The sequence below is a fragment of the Patiria miniata genome, unplaced genomic scaffold (genome assembly GCF_015706575.1).
Source record: "Patiria miniata isolate m_02_andy unplaced genomic scaffold, ASM1570657v1 HiC_scaffold_20, whole genome shotgun sequence".
Lineage (NCBI taxonomy): Eukaryota > Metazoa > Echinodermata > Asteroidea > Valvatida > Asterinidae > Patiria > Patiria miniata.
In genome coordinates, this window is record NW_024037059.1 from 17,022,027 (window position 1) to 17,041,733 (window position 19,707).

Genomic DNA, 19,707 nt, shown 5'->3' on the forward strand with positions numbered 1-19,707 from the left:
CACCCTGTAGTGTCCGGGTGAGGTTGCACTTTGGTCTAAACAAATTTCGAACTGTTTTAGGATGATGACTACTGAAATGGGTAGGCCCATATGGTTATAAGTTGTATCCACAGTAAATTTAGGTTCTTACAGGTCTTGTAATTATTTTACAATAGGTAGTCCACGAATAGAAAGCTTTATGTGAGGCGTTCTGCAGCTAAAACGAGACAGAACTGGACAGAGGTCGAATTGGGGTTTGCGGGTATTCTCCTTACGATACTATTTCTTGCACTTTAATCGGACATTCCGTTGACAAGTAATGGCTGTTTAAAATTACGTATGGACATGCCAACAAGATAAAATACCGAGAAAAAGGCCTTTAACGTTCGAGTTTTATATACGTAGAAATGATGAAAGATGCCAATGTGCAACACTGTAAAGGTCTACCGGTACTTACATTCATAATGATCCTGTCGTAGGCTACTACTATCCAGTCAATGAAGTCTTAATCCTCTGAAATGACCGCTGTAAAATTCCAGGGAAACCAACCACGAATAAAACACCGGCACTCATGGGCCTGCAAGCATCTTGGCGAACTTGCGGTCTCCACCGTTGCCGGTGTGGTATCGCCTGTACAGAACACTGTTGAAATTCCTTCCGCAACCAAGCACAATTTGAAAATGGAGTCCGTTCAAGTTGCTTCATTTCTTCGTCCAGTTTTACGGGGTCACAACAATCTGTTTCTTGCTTTTTGCCTAAAGTAACTCCACTACCTGTTCTTGTACAAATATATCCAGTAACAGTGCATGTACAGTTTTATAACTCTTAAATATCCACCGTTCGTTGTGTCAAAGAACACAATAGGGAGGTTTCGCAAGCGAATGGATACACTTACACTTACTTTTAGCTATCCGTATCCGTTTTCTACTTACGTGTAGCGAGCGAGATATGCGTGTCGTCTGCACGTTTAGCGGATAGTGAGTGGCGTATGACTCATACGTGCAGACGACATGCATATCTCGCTCGCTACACGTAAGTAAAAAACGGATACGGATAGCTAAACGTAAGTGTAAGCGTATCCGTTCGCTTGCGAAACCTCCCTAATGATCAAACATGACGGATCCGCTCAACAAAATGTCGCCGTCTCTTTGAAGATCAAGCGTAGAAGTGTGTCATGGTATGTCTTTTGTTATGCAAATTTTGACGCGCACGCACAAAACTTTCGACGAATGGAATTTCCCGCATATTTTCAAGGTGTCGTCTGCTCCGGACGTTTTGATGTAGACTTTTCATAGCCAATCATGTGTTGCGGTCTAAAATTTGGGCAGATATTCTGACCAATAGAACTTTGTGTAAAATAATTAACCAGAAAAGACTTCAAATGGAAACTGGGCAATTGTTTTGGTCATGCAATCCGAATAAAAGGGTTATTAATACGATGAACACCAATTTTTATTTTCAGCTGAATAGTTTGCGAGAGTTGGTCAGAGATTTTCAGGACGACGATAGCTTCAGGCCGTTTCAGAATACTTTCCGACCGATTCAGCTCCTCGGACGGAGAGCGATCAGAACGAACATTGCCAAGCGAGTAGAAGACCCAGAATTCGATAAGGCCTGTCCGCAATCGAGAAGACAGATCAAATATAAAGGTAAGACAATTATTCAAATACATAAGAAAAAATACTTATCTCATTGGGAAGAATTCCATACATGGACATCACTAATTTTTCCCTGCCGTGACCTATCAGTCATCAGAAAGCGATAACACGTCCTAAAAAAGTCAAATTTAGCAGGGAAACTTTTGAAGCACTAACTGAGAAAACACTTAAAGATTTTCAGACCAGTCTCATAGGGTTTGTGCACAGGGTGTCAAGTGATGTCGAGGTATGGAACTCCTTCCATCCCATTTATTATTCATTACCCGGCCGAAACAATAAAGAAAGCATATATATTGAACTAAGTAACGATGTCGAATCTTTTATTATTTCTCATGCAGTAAGCACAACCCCTTGACCAAGAAATGACGACCAGTGAAGAAACACCAAACTGACTACAGAAAAGGAGAATTCTAGATATTCTGTTTATGAACAGTATTTTGTTTGATTTTTAGATTTTTTTCGAGATATATTTTATATGTTAAAATTTGATTACAGGCTGACTTCGAAAATAGCTCAAATATCTTACTGATTAAGTTATCTTAAAATTATAAGAAACATGCAACGTCAAGACTTACATTAAGATGGTAAGTACATTTGCATGCAATCTAAAGGCTTAATTTTAAGTTGTCAGTTGAAATTATATTATTTATTAATTTGATATTTACAGGGTTACAAATATTTAACAGGGTTATAATTATTTTTTTTCTTCAAGGTAATTGTTGGTTGTTATTGCAACGATATTTTGTCCCCTTTTGTAATATATCGATTTGGTTGTAAATTTTAAAGTAGTATTTGAAAAGCTGGTAAAATTGTACATACCGTGTTTGAAAACGCTTTATAATTATGTAAAACTAAACTAACGAAAATTGTTGACCGCGATGGTAAGGTGATGTTTTATGCATTTGTAAAAATAAATGACAATTGTGTAAAACTGTACTGCAACCTTACCACTGGCCAGTCAAAAACTAGGCATGTAAATGTCAAACGATCTTCACCACACTTTCCTTTGTAAATAAGATTTTTTTTCTGCTTGATAACTGCCTATTCTTGAGCAGCAAATTTACTGCTCCTTCGTTGAACCCTCTCAACTCAATATCCACCTTTATTTCTCATCGCTCCATCCATCTGCAAATAAACCTCTACATCATCATCTTCATTATCTGTTCGTCTTGAAACTTCATCCCCATCTATCCCTGATTTCTCCATTATCTCTGCGGAGATTGCCAAGTTTAATTCAAGCAGATGGGAAGTCAAGGAGCTGTGTTTTCCCTCACCGTGTTGCTCAAGGTCATTTTAGAATGTGATGCCTGGGCCAGACAAATTAATTGTGGGGAGATTAAGGGATGGATGCCTACCGCGTACGGCAATATGCAATACTGTGAACTGTGCAAATTAAGGTGTTAAATATTATGGGCTGTACAAATCGTCCAAATTTGTGCTCAGGTAAATATTTTGGGATGTTGTGTTGTTTCTCAAGAATGAAAGAGACAATATGAGAGGAGGGGCAGGCTTTAGGTAACGCCTCTGTAGCCTTTATGTGAGGGGGGCGGTGGAGGATGGGTATACAGATACAGCCCCTCCGCCCCACCCCCATCCAGATATAAAAATCAGTTGGTGTGTCATTTTTCACTGTAATAAGTGAAAGCATACACTGGGGTTGCACATGCATGGGTCATTTTTTTCATATAGTTTCATGGGTGTACGTATTCTACAGAGATGTGGGTGAAGAGGGGTGGGGGTGGGATTCTCTCTGAATCACACATCGTTAATTTCAACATAAAACATAAATCTCTGTATCAATCAAGTTGTAATTTAGACGCATAAGAGCGCAACTGCCCAAACTGATACTGGTAAACTAACCGTAATTTCTTGAGTCCAATGGCGGCAATTCCCATCCAATTAAAAAATAAATTACAGATGATGTAATCTTGTTAAGTGTACAATCAAGTAACAACAGGGGTCCGTGTGTACAAAGTACCGTTATGGTATAGTTAATGATTAGAAAAGGAACAATGATGATGCATCGGACAAGGTGTAACGATTTAGTATTACTTGAAAGATCCGAAATGACTGTATTTGTTACAGCATGGAATCTTCAATACTTACTCCAGGAATTCTGGTGGGAAAATTAAGTACATGACAACTTCAGATACAGAAGTATGTAATGATGGGATGTACAATGTACATGTATTTAGGAAGGAGGAGTGGTTTAAATTCTGGAATTTATCAGTTTGAAGCCACGCATGCGTAGCTCTGAACTTGGACCCGTGACCACACCAGATTGTGCAGAAATGCATTGACGATGGACATATTTATTTTGTTTGAATCAAAATTGTGTAGATGTATAAAAAAAAAACTGTAAAATAAAGGAAGTGATTTTATAAATATTTCATTTTGTCAAAGAACATGTATTCAACTAATTTCCCTTTACTGCTTTGACTGTGGCTTTGGTTTTGTATGACAACTAACATTGTAAAACCTAAAATAAAGTACTTTTGTTTCCAGAATTTTAGCAATAAAACTTGAAAAGTTTCCCTGATTTGAATGTGTTAAACTGGAAGCACGAAATAGAGTTTCTATTAAGTTTTACTGATGTGCTATTAAAGTTAATGTCATGTTGTAGAATAAATATTGTAGAATATACATACATAGTTTATTTCAGCCGAGGATAAAAGATGTGAAATTGTTTATATTTGTATGACATCATCATGTTCTCCGCGCAATAATTTTCTATGCATCAATATAATGGTTTAAGATTAGCGGCTATTTCATGTTTATATGTATACTGAATTTGCTGAATTAATATTAGAGGCGAGCTTAACTATTTAGACTAGCTAAGTGTAGTTTCTTTAAATTAGATTTTTTTTAAAGAATTTTACAATGGATGTAGATCCTGTACATGAAACAGTGAGTGAATGAGTAAATGCTATCCTGTTTTATGAAGGGATTTTCTTAAAAAATCAGACATGAAACAGTTTCGTGAGAATATGATAGTTAATTTAGTCATGAAAAATTTGTGGACTGCTGTTCCAAACCTTTCTGAAAATAAAGGAGAACAAACGAATTTGAAGGAAAATGAGGCAAAGGGTATATTTGCTTTGCATAAAAACTGTAACAAAATTAATGTCACTAATTGTTTTCGAATTAGGACTCTGAATAATTGTGTGAAATTATTTGCTGATGCAATTTGCACGGAATATGAGTGCAAATCTACCATTTAAACTCTCAATGTAAACAGTGGCGCACCCAGGATTTGGCTTGGGGGGGGGGGGGGCTCACAATTGTTTTTCCAATTTTTTTTTAGTTTTTAGAAGTTTGAATTTATTCAAAAAAATGTAGCCCAAAATTTTGGCTGCAGAATTTTTGTTTGGGGGGGGGGGGGGGGGGGGGGGACGGATTATTTTCAAGTTGGTGGCGCCATTTACACCCCTATTATCTTACTCGAAAATGGGCCACATACATAACACCAAGGTCAAATCCTGGGACAAATTTTTTTTGACAACCTGGGGGGGGGGGGGGATGCGCCACTGAGTGTAAACAGATTTAAGACTGATTGTGTCATTTTATGTGATTTTGAAATTTGAAATCAATAAAGTGACAATTATTTGACGATACCGTTTTGGGAGTCGTGCCCTTTTTTCATATTGGAACATTAACTTGTTTAAACCCAAAAGATGAAAGACAATTCACAGACATTACAAAGAAATATATCGTGAGGTTTGACACGAGTCTTGTTCTTGAGATGAATACATTTTATTCACATTTCAAAATTCTAGAGACGAAATCTACAATTCCACTGAAATCCTGGGTTATCTGAGTTTTCTTTGTCTCCCCATTTCCAAGTTTGCAATCACAAGGAGCTGTAAATACCCCCCTGCCCCCCCCAAAAAAAAAACCCACCAAATAATACAATTGTTGATACTGGATCGCGTGTATTTCTTGACTTTTGGAAATTACCCCGATGTTTTCTTCCAAATCCAATTTTTCTGCCAACCAGAACTATAAAGTTGTTCAGATTCATCAACACTCTATTATCCCAAAACTGACTCAACACTTCACTGCATGACCTTAGAGTAGATTCACATTTCTACAATTGTTTGAAAATAATTAACCAAAAAAAAGGAACAATCTCTTGTTTGTCAGAAAGCCTATGTACACAAACTACAAATAATGTAGCTTTAATTTACACATTCATTTCAGAATGAAATCGAATGAAAGAAACCTTAAATACAAACAAAAACCACAAGTCAAACTCAAGAAGAAGGATCTTAAGTTATCTGGCCTCTTCAATCCGCTACCAAACAAGATGGGAATCCAATTTTAGACAATTTCACCCTTTTTTTCATTTCCTAGCCCCCAAAAAAGCCTAATTTATGAAACAAGTTGTTTGTGGGTGAAATAATTTAGATTTTTTTTCTTGCCAGTTCCCAAACAATTATACAATAACTTGGATTATGTCAAAATATGACAGGTATGGTGTAAATTGTGTTTAGAAAAAAAGACGGTAGCTCAAACAAAATTACAGACATGCTTGTTCATACAGAGACACACGGCTAAAGTACTTCATAATTACACTAGAAATTCATTGAAGAAGAATAAATTCCTGATTGTCCTAACATCAATTCATGAGTTTGGTTTCTGCAGCATTATTTTCTGTACAATTTACGTTTAGAAGTACAAAATGGCAGCTAATTGTGACAAATTTTTAGTCCAGGTAGAGACAGGTGCACATCTATTCAAATTCATCGATTGGTGACGTCAACTTTACAAATTTACAACCATTTCCTGAAGCTCAACAGAAAAAAATATCTTTATTTTTCAGTCTATAGAGGGTGCTCTTCCATATCACCATACACCACTGTGTCTGGAAGCCATTTTGAGAAATGGAGTGCATTAATGTCATGTCAAAAATATGGAGTATCTACTTATTTAAAATTCACAATGTATATATATTTGAACATATCTATCACAGGTTTGGAAGATGGTTCTTTGTACATAGGATTGCATTTAATGGACTTGAAATAGTTAATCAACAAAACTAAACCAATCATCTCCCTAAAACAAAGTATATCACGTGTGTCTGAAAAATATCAAATTCTGAAATATATCAAATTAAAAATGTTCTGATTTAACTTTTAACTTTTCTGGATTCAAGTCTTCCTATTGCAACGCTCCACAAAAAGTAAAGTACATTTCACTGAAATGGTTAAGGGGGTTTTATTAAACTAAGGTGACTGAAAACAGATGGCTTTTCATATTGGAAAAAAAAAATTCATAGACGAGTTCAAACTCTAAAACTCGGTGTGTTGGAGAAAGTAGTTCATTTCGGGTAACCTATGTTTTAAGGAACTGAGTTTAAAAAAAATTCAGATTATTAATAATCTGGATGAAAAGAATGGGAGGGGGAGACTTTCAGCCCTCCCACACTTTCCATAGAAGCGCACCTGTTCGTGCACCTGCTGGATTCCTGGCTTCATCTTTGCTTCTGTCCTTAAGGTATCCGATGCTGCTTCTGTTTGCGATGAGGTTCTGCAGAGGACGAAACAAAAAAAGGCAAAATATTGAGAATAATGTAATTCGAAGCTTAATTTAAAAGAATTTTTGAAGAATGAATCAGGTTGAGAGGTAGCTGCATACAAAAGAAAACACGACACACACCAACTGCTCATCATTTTGCTATTCTGAAGTAAATATCACATGATGATATGGATAAAAGGTAAGATTCAAGACAGTGTAAAAAGATCTTCACACTACACGCACATGTAAACCCTAAACACTGATTACAAGGGAGAGATGTGACGGAAACTTTAATGCATTTGCTGCTGTGCATTCGGCGCCCTTGATGTAAACATGCTAGTTAGTTGTTCTATATCATGTGCGCATCAGCCAATGCACGCACTTTGCTCAGGTGATGTGTCCTACACAGTGACTCTTGTGAGAAGGGAACAAAACAAGATTTCAAGTGTAAAAATAAAAAATCCTTCTGGAGAATCTTGTAGGGTAATCTTTGTGATCTTTTCAGTTAATGGTGATGCATTGTGCAAACTCTGCATACATTCTCATCTACACGACATGCATTTAATTATTCATGAATGAGAATGAGTGTTAGAGCTATAATGTGCAGTGTTCCATATAAACAGTGCAGCCATCAATGCTGTCAGATGATTAGTCATAATCAGTGGCATATGCAGGGGGGGGGGGGTGCCAAGCAGACTCTACATGCCTAAAGCAAGCCAGGCCCCCCCCCCCTCCCCACCTGCCATTGCTTGACACCATCTGCCTTGCCCCCCTAAACACACCACTGGTCATGATGCAACAGACAACACACTGTTCTTGACAGTTTCAAAAATGTCTACATAGCTTACAGGCTAAAGAATAGTGACTACAAAAAAAGGCCACCATGAATTTTACAAGTTCGCAGGAAGAAAAACAGAAAAATAAAGAATCAGATTGAAATATGAACTAGGAAATTTCAAGAGTGAATGAGAGGTGGCTTCGTCAATCCACTGAGAGAGGTAATTACAAAATGCAAAACTGTCCAAAGTATGTGTTGCTTATAATATGACGTCCCAAACAGGTCATGGGAATGTCATATCCTTTACAAATTAAATGATAACAAACATGTAATGAATGAATAAATATATGTCTAAAATACTACCGACACACATAGTGGCATTACAGATCTAGACAATCAGCAAACTGCAGTCTACAATCTACAAACTAAAGACAAATGTCAAAATAATCAACTCATTAAAATGGTATTGTAATAATTATCAAGTCTTGGATTATGTGTCCAACTTGAGTCACAACATTCAGTGAGTCAAACTAAGACTGGAATCATTAGCCTTGTGACTTTCACTCGGACTTGGCCTCAGACTCGACCTCAGACTTGGCCTCAGACTTGGCCTCAAACTCGGCCTCAGACTCAAATAGTTTAGTCTTGAGTATCAATGACTTGTCTACGGTGCAACAAGTACATCTCTAGATCTACAAAGTGCAGTTATTTTTTGGTGGTGAGCATGCAAGGGTGCAGTGGTGCGATCAAGGCTGCTTCGGTCCAGTCCATGCAACAAGTTACCTGGGAAAGCCTGGTGAGCATACAGCATTGAATCTAGAGTGATCTGCTGGTGCAGCAAACGTTGGGAGTTTGTGGAGGAAGAAGCGGCGGCAGCAGCGGCCGCAGCTGCGATATTGCCTGTCAAATGTCGACGGTGCAGTGTGGTGAAAGGAAGGGGGAATATACAGCAGAATTGTAGTGGTTAGAAGCTGTCAAGGATGCTCGTAAGAAAGTAGAACTCATGAACCCGTTTATATACATGTACATGTGTGTCATCTTACCCTTCTGTTATTGTCATGCCTTAACTCTTTCGGCAAATTTGAGAGTTGGTCATTCAGAATTTAAGCAGTACAATAACAGGCCGGGCAGTTTAGGGTAGTACAGCCATGAATCTAATACCTCACTCAACAGATTAAAATTAGTGGCAAGATGATGGAAAAGCAGAAGGATTTTCCCCCAGAAGTTAATGAAACTACCAAAAAATCAAAGCTGCATAAGCAGGAGATAATTGGAGATATTGCCACAAAGTTATCCAATTGATTATCAACTAGAATTTGCATAGTTGTTGAAGAAAGAGGAGTGTTGAGATGTGTGCATGGTCACGTCTCTTCTGATTATCTTAGGATTATTCATACTTTTATTTTTAAATTGCTTTCTGCAATACCATGCTCATCAAGATAAACTAATTAATATTTTTTAACTAATGTATTAATATATTTTATTGCCAACTGAAAGAACGTTGGCAATAATGGGTCTAAAATCTGGGCCATAGCAAGCAATGGATGAGCAATAACCTGTATCTTACACTCCGTATAAGACCAAATCTTGTGGTCAAAATTAGGTAAAAAATGTGTAATACTTTTCCCTCCACATTTCACTCAGTCAAAACAACTCATCACTCTGAAAAGAAAAACACTATTTACCTGCATTCTGAGTGTGGTAAAACGTCCCAGGTGCTGGGCCTGTAATTATTGCATCTCCAGGAGATGTACTCTGACCCGGTGACCCCTGATGACCCGGTGACACATGACCTGACCCAATGGGGAAGGTCGGTGAGGCGAAGCCTGGTGAGGTCGGCCGCTGTTTCCGTGTGAGGTCGGCAAGGGTTAACTGCTGGTATCCCGGTAGAGTCGGTATCCCTGCAGCGTAATTACTGGCACTGTATGAGGAACTGTGGCCTGGACTGGTCGATGTTGAGGTACGTTGGTATTGAGAGAAACCTGCCTTTTGTCCGAGCGGGGAGGTGCGGCGTGGTGACGTGGAAGCTGGCACTACTTGACCAGGAGATGTAGAGTAAGGAGAAGTACGGAGAGAGTGAGGTGACCCTTTGGGAGGGGAGGGGGAGGTGTAAGCTGGTGTGGTAGGGGTTACTTTCCCTGTGTGTTTGCTAGATGAGGAGCGATCTCCTGCCTGAGAAATCAACTGGAAGTGAGTGTCGGCCCTCCCTGGGTAGCCACTACTGGTACTACTCAAAGTGGTTGTTGGTGTCTTGACAGGCATGGTTGGCGATGTGCAAGTCACTATCGGTGTGTTTCCATGCTGTGACACACGATGTGATGCAGCAAGGGGCTCCCGTTTTGATGAGTGGGTGTTTGAAGGTGACACCAACTTGCGAGTTTGCGCTTTCAAATCGGTGCTTGATTTGATGCCAACAGCTGCTGAGAGGTTTGGATGGCGAGTAAGTTTTACAACTGGTTGTGAGGCCTGAGCTGACGAGTCAAAACCTGGTGGTACCTGTCCGGCTAGTCTCAACTTCTCAAAAGCAGACTTCTGCTGTGCCAATTTGGAACTCGCAGACAGACCCACTTGCTCTGGCTGTGGCGCAGACGTTTTGTACTTGTGGCTGGAAGTGGGCGTTACTTTGATCACCTCAGGTACTGTCGTAGGATTGGTCTTTTCAGTCATCGAGTACATTTTCTCAAATTCCAACTGGAAGCTTGTTTTGGCTGTCTTAGATGGTGCCTTTGGCTGTGGTGTTGGTCCATGTGTGGTTCTGCCTGAGATGTGGCTGCTACTTGCAGCAGCAGTTGCTTGTGACAAAGCCTTGATGTCATCACTGTAAGATGGCTGTTCTTTCCTGGAAGAGCCACCTTCACCTATCCAGGAATCTTTGGATTGCGTCATCATCGCAGCCTGCCGCAGAATTTCAAGTTGAAGTGCCATTGCAGAGGGTTCCTCTGGCGGCGGGTCTCTCTTACTTGGAGCGCCTGCTGCTTTTGCTCGAGGATCTGCAGCAGCTTTCTTAGAAGCGACACCTGAGCTGCTGTCTGCCTTATCATGCATTGCTAGCTGCTCTGCGATAAGCAAGTCCACAAGATCCCTTGGGTCTCTCACTCGATGCAATACAGTCTCTGAGGAACTGGTAGCTTTGGGTCGACCGACAGATTTGGACTCCACCAGGTCCTTTGCTGGGGCTTGCTGAGGGTCAGTTGCAGCTATGTCAGAATCTGGTTTAGAGCTGTCACTTGCAAAGTCCAGGAGAGTACGCACGTAGGAATCCTGACTGCTGTCCGTTGAGATGCCAGGAGCATCAGGCTTGTCTTGTTTGTGGCCGTAGTCTGTCTGTTTGACCTGGGAAGGATTCAGCGTTTCCTGAGGTGATGTCTTGGCAGACGTGGGCTTCTTGGCAGCAGGGTTAGGCATCCTTCTCTGCTTTGGATCCATTGAGGTGATGGAACCATGGGCCGATCGTGACTCCTTGAACAGCGTTCTGAAAGATGCAAATCAAAAATATGATTGTAAGAGAGAAACACTGACCGTGTACATAGCGATGTTTGTAATTTCACCACCTGAGGGTGTACCTGCTCACAGAGCCCAAATTGAAGTATGATCTCACCTTGTCTGCATCCAGCCAGCAGGCCACAGCGGTTTGATTTCATCCTCCAGGTAAGCTTTGAGGTAGTCTTCGGCTGATTGAGTGCGGATTTTGGAGAGCTTGTAGGTCTGAAGTTTAACACTCACAATGGCACACAATAGTTCCCTATAAAAACAATAATATGAGTTTTGAGCCAAGATTTTATGAGTTGCCACAATTGGGTAGGCTTCATTTTACCAAATTCTGTTCAAAACCCTCCCGATGACAATTGCCATTACCTCATTCCATCATTCCACTTGAACTTCTTGGACGGTACAAGTCCTCTTGTTCCCTTGGACTTGGCGTCATCCTCTGGTGTTTGACTTTTGTTCATCATTCTAAACACAAAAGGAAATAAAAAGTAGACATAAAAATTACAAAAAAATTTTGGAAAAAATGTTGCAACCTGACACCACTTTTTTTCTTCATATATCATTTCAATGAAGGTCAGTCATTGCAAAAATTATGATAAGACATGAATCTTGGACTGAGAAACATTTCCAATTTTGTTAGAAAATACTTAGAAAATTTTCTTGACTCTCCATAGACTTTGTACACAACCGCTGAAGTGGCACCAGGTTGCAACATTTTTCCCGTTTTAGTTTTTGTTTTTGTTGTTTTTAACAATTATAAAATACAGTTTTGTATATTGTGCTGAAAAAGAAACGCTCAAATCCAATTTTGAAATGCAAAGAAAAAGCGATATGGCAAAAATATAGCCGACTCGAAAGGTTCCCTTACGCATTGTATTTGTCCTGTGCTGCAGTTTGGCATTCTTGCTGGTATCTCTCTAACTGGGCCGGCATTGCCAAGGCAATTGCTACAAATGTGAAGAAAAAACAGGAATTAATTCGAAAGAAACCATATTTGAAAAATGTGATTAAAAACTTTGTTTACTCTTCTGAAGAGATTAATCTTAGACAAACTTACTTGGCATAAATACCTTCTATACATCATTCGAATTGTGGGTTCGATTCCCATCTATCACTATGAAGTGTTTCGTATATAGCTTTTAACAAAAACGTACTGCGTACAGAAATGTTAATATTACTCCAATGAGCAAGGCATCAAAACCTGATTTATAATTTCGTCTGCTTTACCTTCTTTTAGTTTCTGCAGGGGTTCCTTCAGGTGACTGTCGTGGGCGTTCAAGCGTAACTTCTTAGCTCTCTTCAAGAGCGTTTCCTTGGTGCATGGCAGGTTGTAGGCAAGATGGCTGTAGAGAACGGAACGCGCCCCACAAGACAGCTCCCTGGATTGGTTCTCTATTCTGAGATGAGGGAAGAAGTATTCCAAAACAAAACAATCAGTAATTCATTCATCAATTTTAATTAATTCATTTATCTATACAAGCATGAATTTATTTATTTATTGATGTGTGCATGATTACATATTCACTTGTCTAAGTGACACTGTTTTTGATGAGGTAATTGAAGAGAAGTCTGAATAAATAGTTATGGAAAACCGAATCATTGAGAAATAAAAAGATGTAAGACCCACAATGGAAATAAATTGAAAACTTACTTCAAAAGTAAACCATTTACAGCTGCTGTGAAGAACTTGCATTTGCCTTCTACAGATTTTCTTGCAGCCTGGGAAAAAGACGAGAGAATTTGAGAATTTGTACCTGACAAATGACTTTCATTTATTCATTCATATAAGTTGCTGTGATGATTCTAAACATGCTTGGAAAATGCACTCAGACTTGATTTTCTGTGTGCGAATTGGAGAATTTCTCGGCTGTTTCCTGCTTATTTTTCATTGATTTTGATGAATCTTAGCAAAACTCTTGACTGTTCTGAACAATTAAGTCATGCAAGGGTTGTGTTTCCTAACCAGAGTTACCACAAAATCTTAAAAATGAAAATCCATACCATTTTCCATTACTTTTTTTCTTGTAATACATGCATCAACTTTTCATGGCTCCTTATAAAATAATAGCTTTAAATTTCAGAATTTTGCGGATTTTTCAATGACTATGGGAAACTTGACTAACTCATATTTATTTTTAAAGGAGCATTAATATTCACCTCTCTGATTTTGTCCACATTGTAAACGAGTGTCGATGGCAGTCCACTCGGTAAGGGAACTTCCTCATCTCCGTCTGTTCCATCATCCCCCTGAGGTCCAAGCGAGGCCCCACCCTTGTTTCCCACCGTCGGGTCCTGGGGCATGTCAGCCCCACCCATGGGTCCCTTCAGAGCTTCTTCCATGGCCGCCGCCATGTCACTGTCCATCTTTAGGTCTGACATGATCAGACCCAGGTCCAGAGAAGGATCGATGTCACCTAGGGAGGCGTTGAGGTCTGTAACCTCCACAGCCGCCGGTAGGCCGTTAGGTTTGGGAGTTTGGGTGTTGGTTGCAGGGACTCGAGGAGCTGCATTGCTGGTAGCGCTCGTTGCATTGGATTTACTGGGAGATGGCCCTGAGATGATTTCATGCTGTTTGGCTTCCTCACGCTGTTTGAGCAGCTCAGCGACGGTTGGAATGCGGCTGGATAAACTCTTCTTCTTTCTGCCTGGTTTTCTGTAATATCCCAAGTTCAAATAATTCAATCTTCCTATAAAAATAATGTTCTTTCTTCATGTACCTCACATGTTTGAGAGAGGACAATATCTGATACACTTTTTACCATGGGGCAAAGCTACCCTACTAAAATTTCTCAAAAAGTCAGATAGTCGGCGGCTTAAAAATTTGACTTGTGCGGCTACATTTTTAAGTTCAGAATTAAGTTGGTTTTTTTTTTTTTTCAAGATGAAGCCTTCAAACTAATTCTGACGATTGCCAAGTCCAGATATGGCAGCAAGACAGTCTGCCAAGTTTTCTTGAGAACATCAGGCATAAACAAAACTACAAGCTGCATTACCCAAACTGTCTTTGTAGCTGTTTTCTCATCTTCTTGGCAGCCTTATCAGATGAGGAGGATAGGTTCCTTTTCCTCTTGCCTTCCTTTCTATCGCCATCTGATGTCCTCCGATGCTTCTTCTATGATGTGGGTGCAAAAATAGCAAGATTTTTTTTTTACAATTCTGAAGCACAAACTACAAGCCGTACCTAGGCTTTGCTCAAGACAGTAATTTCAAATTTATGGAGCGTGTAAGTCTCGCCACTGAGTCCACGGTCACTTTTTATGTGAACATCTTTGTACCAAACACTGACAAGTCTTGTCACAGACTCCCGTGTTTGAATTTAACCACTTGTTATATCTGCGTGATCGATTTAATGGACGTCGAGATCAACAATTTTTTTTTTTATATTGTCATCAATTTCCAATATTTAAAAATCTACAAGCTGCATTGGTTTAATATATTGTATATTGTAATGTTTTCTTTTCTTTCGAAATACCCATTTATTGCCCTTAATTGGATGGGCCCAGTCAGGACACGAAAAAATAGGACGTTACACACTACTGCGTCAACCAAACCCTTTCAACAAACTTTGTACTTACATGTATCTTTGGTGTTTTCTTCCTCCGTGTCATATCTTTGAAGTCTGCGCTGTTATCAGAGTCGGACTTCTCTCTGAAGTGAAGTTGCCCCTGGTTGATGTAGAACCCTCCAAACTGGGTCGTCAGGACATCTGGGACGAGCTCATCATACTAGAAAATACAAATTATCATCTCCAAGTTTATTTTGAAGAGTCAAGCTTGTTCCCCCCCTCACACAAAAGTATACTCCTACAATATTAGTTATCTTGCGAGCGCGAGTGGAACACGGAATAATGTAGTGCGTCTGTGTCCCACATACCACGAGGCCAAAGGCCGAGTGGTATGTGGGACACAAACGCACTACATTTTCCGTGTTCCACGAGCACGAGCGCGATAACGAATTTATCTTCAAGCAAACTTGACGCGCAGTACTGTTGGAACGAGCACGCTTTACACGGACATTCGGCAGTTAAGCGTATGCAGCTGGAATGGCGCTCGCATCTTGGAACAGCGGAATACGCAGAGTGCGGTATGGACCGTGGCGGTGCGGTATGGTTATATGTAGCACGGCTTGTTGCCATGGATCGACCAATCAGGATCGAGGATTCAAGTTTGCTTGAAGATAAAGATTAATGTCATGGAGGCTCGGAGGCAGAGCTGAGATTTTCCCATCTTCAGAGTAACCTCTCAAAAGTTAATGAAAAACATGCTTTTAAAAGTTACTTACAATGAAAAAATCGGCTAATGGTCCTAGCAATGTAAACTACGAGTACTAGACCACCGCACCCATCGTCATCTTCGGGATCATGTGGTTATCTTCCGGGGCATATCATTAAAAATAAATCCCATCATGCTTAGGATACAATGCACGATGGGCTTTATTTTCAATAAAATGCCCCCCAAAATTATCATGTGATCGCAAAGATGGCAGTATTCATGATATGGTCTTTTATGTTCACTGCAACTGGTCACAATTAAGAATGACCAACAAGGACAGGTCATCAACAAAGATTCCAAGTACGTACACATTCGGAGTTGTCCACAAATGGGTCTGTCTCATCATATCCCATGCCCACATCTATCAGATCATCAATAAATGCATTCCTCTTCTTCTTCCCTGTCTTGGGTGCCTGGAAAATAATTAAATAAATAATATTAATGAAGAAAATTGCAACCTTCATAACCCCCCCCCCCCCAAAAAAAAGAGAGTAATAAACAGACAATGCTTATTTGTACGGAAAATTAATTTAATAAAGCATATCCCACTATACGCTGAGTTCCAACAAACTAAGCTAAATTCTTTCACAACCTTAAAAAAAATAAGGAGTAAAAACGGAAAATACTTATTTATACAGAAAATTAATTCAATAATATTGCACTATGATGAATTCTGACAAACATTATGCTGAATTCCTTCACAACCAAATAAAACATATACGGGGTAAAAACGGACAATACTTATTAATACGGAAAATTGATTCAATAAAGCATGTATCCCATATGATAATTCTGACAAACTATGCTGAATTCCTTCACAACCAAATTAGAAAAAGGAAAAATGCATTCCACCAAACTTAATTCCAACAGACAAAATAACAGACCAAAAAATTACACGGAGAAAAAAAATAATTTTGAAAATGTGTTAAATTTCTTACGTATTTCTCCTCAAATTTCTTGGCGATTGACTCCAATCCATCCATGTCCTCCTCATCCAGTTCGTTAAATGATTTCTGAGGGCCATTTCCACTCTTCTCTCCCTGCTGCATAGAAGAAGAAAAAAACAACCAAAGAATACATTCAGAAACACGATGGACTTTCAAATTCAAGTAGAATATGGAGCAAAACCATGAAATGTGTAAAACATCACAGTATGAAAAACTATAATAGAGAACATAATTTACATGAACCAGATACAATACCGGTAATTACTATTCTACAGTCTGTTATATAATTCTGGAAACTCAATTACATCTTCAATTGTTCCAAAACCAAATTCCTGAAGATGCATAAAATACCTAAGAAACACCAATTATATTGATAACCTGCTTACAAAAATAATCAAAAGAGTAAAAAATTACTATAAACATGAAACATATAAAAAAGTGACAATCGATCACGTAACAAAAAAAAATCTAAGACTGAACATTTGGTTCATGCACCATAGACATCTTCACAAGTTAATTTTGTAAAATGTAAAATGTAAATTTTGTCTTCTGAAAAACATGCATGTCTTAAGAAAAGTGAAGCCCCTCGATTTTACACCCAATAAAAATCAACACACAAACTGCCCTTATGCATAAGCAATCATTGATCATACATGTACACTCCATAATCATCACTTTCCACCCACAAACCAACCTACTTTATAACCCAAACCCTCCACAACCCAGAAAGTCCCTACCCGCCGACCCGGTAACAAGACTTTCTGCGCGCGTGGCCACTGCACCCCATTTAACCCAATTACAAGGTCAACGGTTAATGACGCCGCACTCACAAAACAATGGAATTTCACCCCAAACCCTAATCCCCACATGCACCTAAATCCCACACGCGCAACATTCACGTACACACGCACACAACGCACGTAACACCCATTCTATGTGCACATCCCACACAATCGATCCCTTTCGATCCCACACCACACAAATTCACGCCCCGTGGCACTCAACTGACCTCCCAAGGTCACACCTCACTGCACACAGGTAATTAAAACATTACGTAACAACATAAAACCCTGGGCCTAAACATTACAAGATATATGCCTAAATTCATTCTCACGTTTTGAAATGAAAGGCTACATAGTGCCATCGGTAATTCACTTATTACAGAAACTACAGACCAAATAACTGACAAAATATCAATCAAACATAATTTCGTTTCCATCATTTTTTATACAAATATGCTAATTTTCACATTTTCAAATAAATAACGAAATTCTTTCATGAAATACGGTTAAATATGCATAAGCAGCTGTTTCCTCGATGTTCATTTTTCATCATTGGTAATCACAAGTCGGCTTGTTCCAAACTTCCCACGCAATTCATTCATGGTCTGTTCGCATGAAACGATCACAGTTCCATTCACACAAAAACTCCGGAGAAAATCCCCCAAAACTCTGGCCATGACCTTCATTTTTCCCAAAAGATAAACCGCCAAATTTCTTCATCTCAAAAACGGTTCTAATCCACGCAAAAATTCAAAAGTAGCCAGCTCTACTTCAAAAACACAACCCGACGGAAATCGTTGTTCAGTAGTCTTCGAGTTCGCGGGCTTTCTACATTTTTCTACTCGTCCCTTCGGCTCAGTGCGGCACGTCACAAACCGCAAAGCCGTCAACATAATTATTCACGTTCGCAAATTGTACCATCAAACATGTCTGCAAAATGTAACCCAATTGACCTGAATGATAAAATGCTGTATTTTTCCTACACAATCATCAAATGGTCTCTTTTCCTCTAATCTTACAACCACCACCTCTGTCCAGTATTTTTTCTGATGTGTGGTATGGGCGCGGAAGCTTACAAAGCTCAAGCAAGACGGTCCCTGTTATGCAAATCGTGAACCTCAACCACATGGGCATTTTCCGACTATTTTCTTGCACAGGCAACGCCCGCGTTAAAAGAAACGGCAGTCGAAAAGGGCTGGAAAAGCAAAGATGGCGACGGGACTGAAATCTAATTGTCTTCCTATGATGTTTATGCAGTTCTTGCACATATCTATCACCAACAAAAATGCTTAAAACTACAGCTACCCATTCCCGTTCAAACACCAAAAGAGCGTGCATTCCAATTGCATTAACATCAAGTGCAATAGAGGCAGGGGTCAAGACGATGTACCTCGTAGTTTAAATCGGCCTGGAAAAGCGGTAAAATGGGTGGAAAAGTGGGGAAAGTTCGTAGAAACATAGAACAGATGTTGTTCTGTCGATATGCACCATTTTGGACGGGGAATGGAAACCATAGGATTACTTACCACGGCATTTTTAACGAGCTGGCAATACGAAAACACGGAGCAGGTTTTATCGCTGGGTTCTTTGAGGTTCAACTTGAACCGCATAGACGGCGCCGTTTCCTTCTCTTTCTTCACCGGGAAAAGTGGTCCCACCGACGACGGTATAATCCTCCTTCGTTCTGCCATCGTTTAGCATCACAGACGAAGACGAAATGCGTCTTTTCTGGGCAAAAACTGCCAAAATCTGCGTCCTATCCTCCGACGGCCGTCGCCATTTTGACCATGTCGACTGCAGCACGCGCATGCGCTGAAGGCTAAAACGGTGACGCGGGAAACTTGATTGCCAATGCAACTTGTTTTGTTGCAGATGTAACGTGCGCATCTTTTCGTAAAACTCCCAAAGGGAAACACAAGAAAATTCACATAATTACTTTTTAAAAATGGTTCAAAAATGAGAAATTATAATAACAAACATTAATTTCACAAAGGTTCTCCCTCTAACGTTCGACAGAAATTAAAGTACAAGAGCCAAAATGAAAATCAAGCAGGTTGTCCGATTTTTGTTCCCAACATCAGATCTGCTGCGGCCCAGACATTCCACTCCTTACCATATCACTTCTGGGGTAAAAATAACAACCATTTCAGTTCAAAATATTATTATCCATGATAACTTCATTCAGGGGAGGGGCTGGAGTCAATGGGTACATTATACATAGCCGGTAGACCAAGTAAAAATAAAAGTATCTTTTTCAGAAAAAGAACATTTTTTTTCCAAACGTGG

General features: G+C 39.5%; 2 protein-coding genes across 3 annotated transcripts in view; one reads left to right on the forward strand and one right to left on the reverse strand.

Annotated features, from left to right (window-relative positions):
- LOC119728884 (carbonic anhydrase-related protein 10-like) overlaps positions 1–4,713 on the forward strand; it is a 32,222-nt gene extending 27,509 nt beyond the window's left edge. The window contains exons 8-9 of the mRNA XM_038201319.1: positions 1,442–1,628; positions 1,976–4,713. Coding sequence (XP_038057247.1) covers positions 1,442–1,628; positions 1,976–1,992 — 204 coding nt within the window. The 3' untranslated portion in view covers positions 1,993–4,713. The remainder of the gene's footprint in view (positions 1–1,441; positions 1,629–1,975) is intronic.
- A 1,124-nt stretch (positions 4,714–5,837) lies between these two features.
- LOC119727630 (ubinuclein-1-like) lies at positions 5,838–19,242 on the reverse strand. Of its 2 annotated transcripts, XM_038199595.1 has the most exons (14): positions 18,948–19,242; positions 16,631–16,735; positions 16,001–16,105; positions 14,997–15,146; positions 14,415–14,533; positions 13,579–14,074; positions 13,073–13,140; positions 12,649–12,818; positions 12,290–12,368; positions 11,788–11,886; positions 11,531–11,674; positions 9,618–11,404; positions 8,716–8,832; positions 5,838–7,166 (listed from the first exon to the last, which is right to left on the reverse strand). In XM_038199595.1, exons 1-14 carry the CDS (start codon positions 19,110–19,112, stop codon positions 7,129–7,131), a joined length of 3,642 nt encoding a protein of 1,213 aa, XP_038055523.1. In that variant the 5' UTR covers positions 19,113–19,242; the 3' UTR covers positions 5,838–7,128. The 2 variants fall into 2 exon arrangements, with proteins under 2 accessions (XP_038055523.1, XP_038055524.1); XM_038199596.1 differs by lacking the exon at positions 8,716–8,832 and having other exon boundaries at positions 18,948–19,241.
- Positions 19,243–19,707: the final 465 nt, after the last annotated feature.

What these genes read in the sequence shown, in the direction of transcription:
- LOC119727630 (XM_038199595.1), bottom strand. Translation starts at nt 19,112, where the DNA reads ATGGCAGAACGAAGGAGGATTATACCGTCGTCGGTGGGACCACTTTTC. An exon ending in AGAAATTTGAGGAGAAATAC is followed by an intron (nt 16,106 to 16,630) that starts GTAAGAAATTTA and finishes ATTATTTTCCAG; the next exon opens with GCACCCAAGACAGGGAAGAA. An exon ending in AAGTGGAATGATGGAATGAG is followed by an intron (nt 11,675 to 11,787) that starts GTAATGGCAATT and finishes TTGTTTTTATAG; the next exon opens with GGAACTATTGTGTGCCATTG.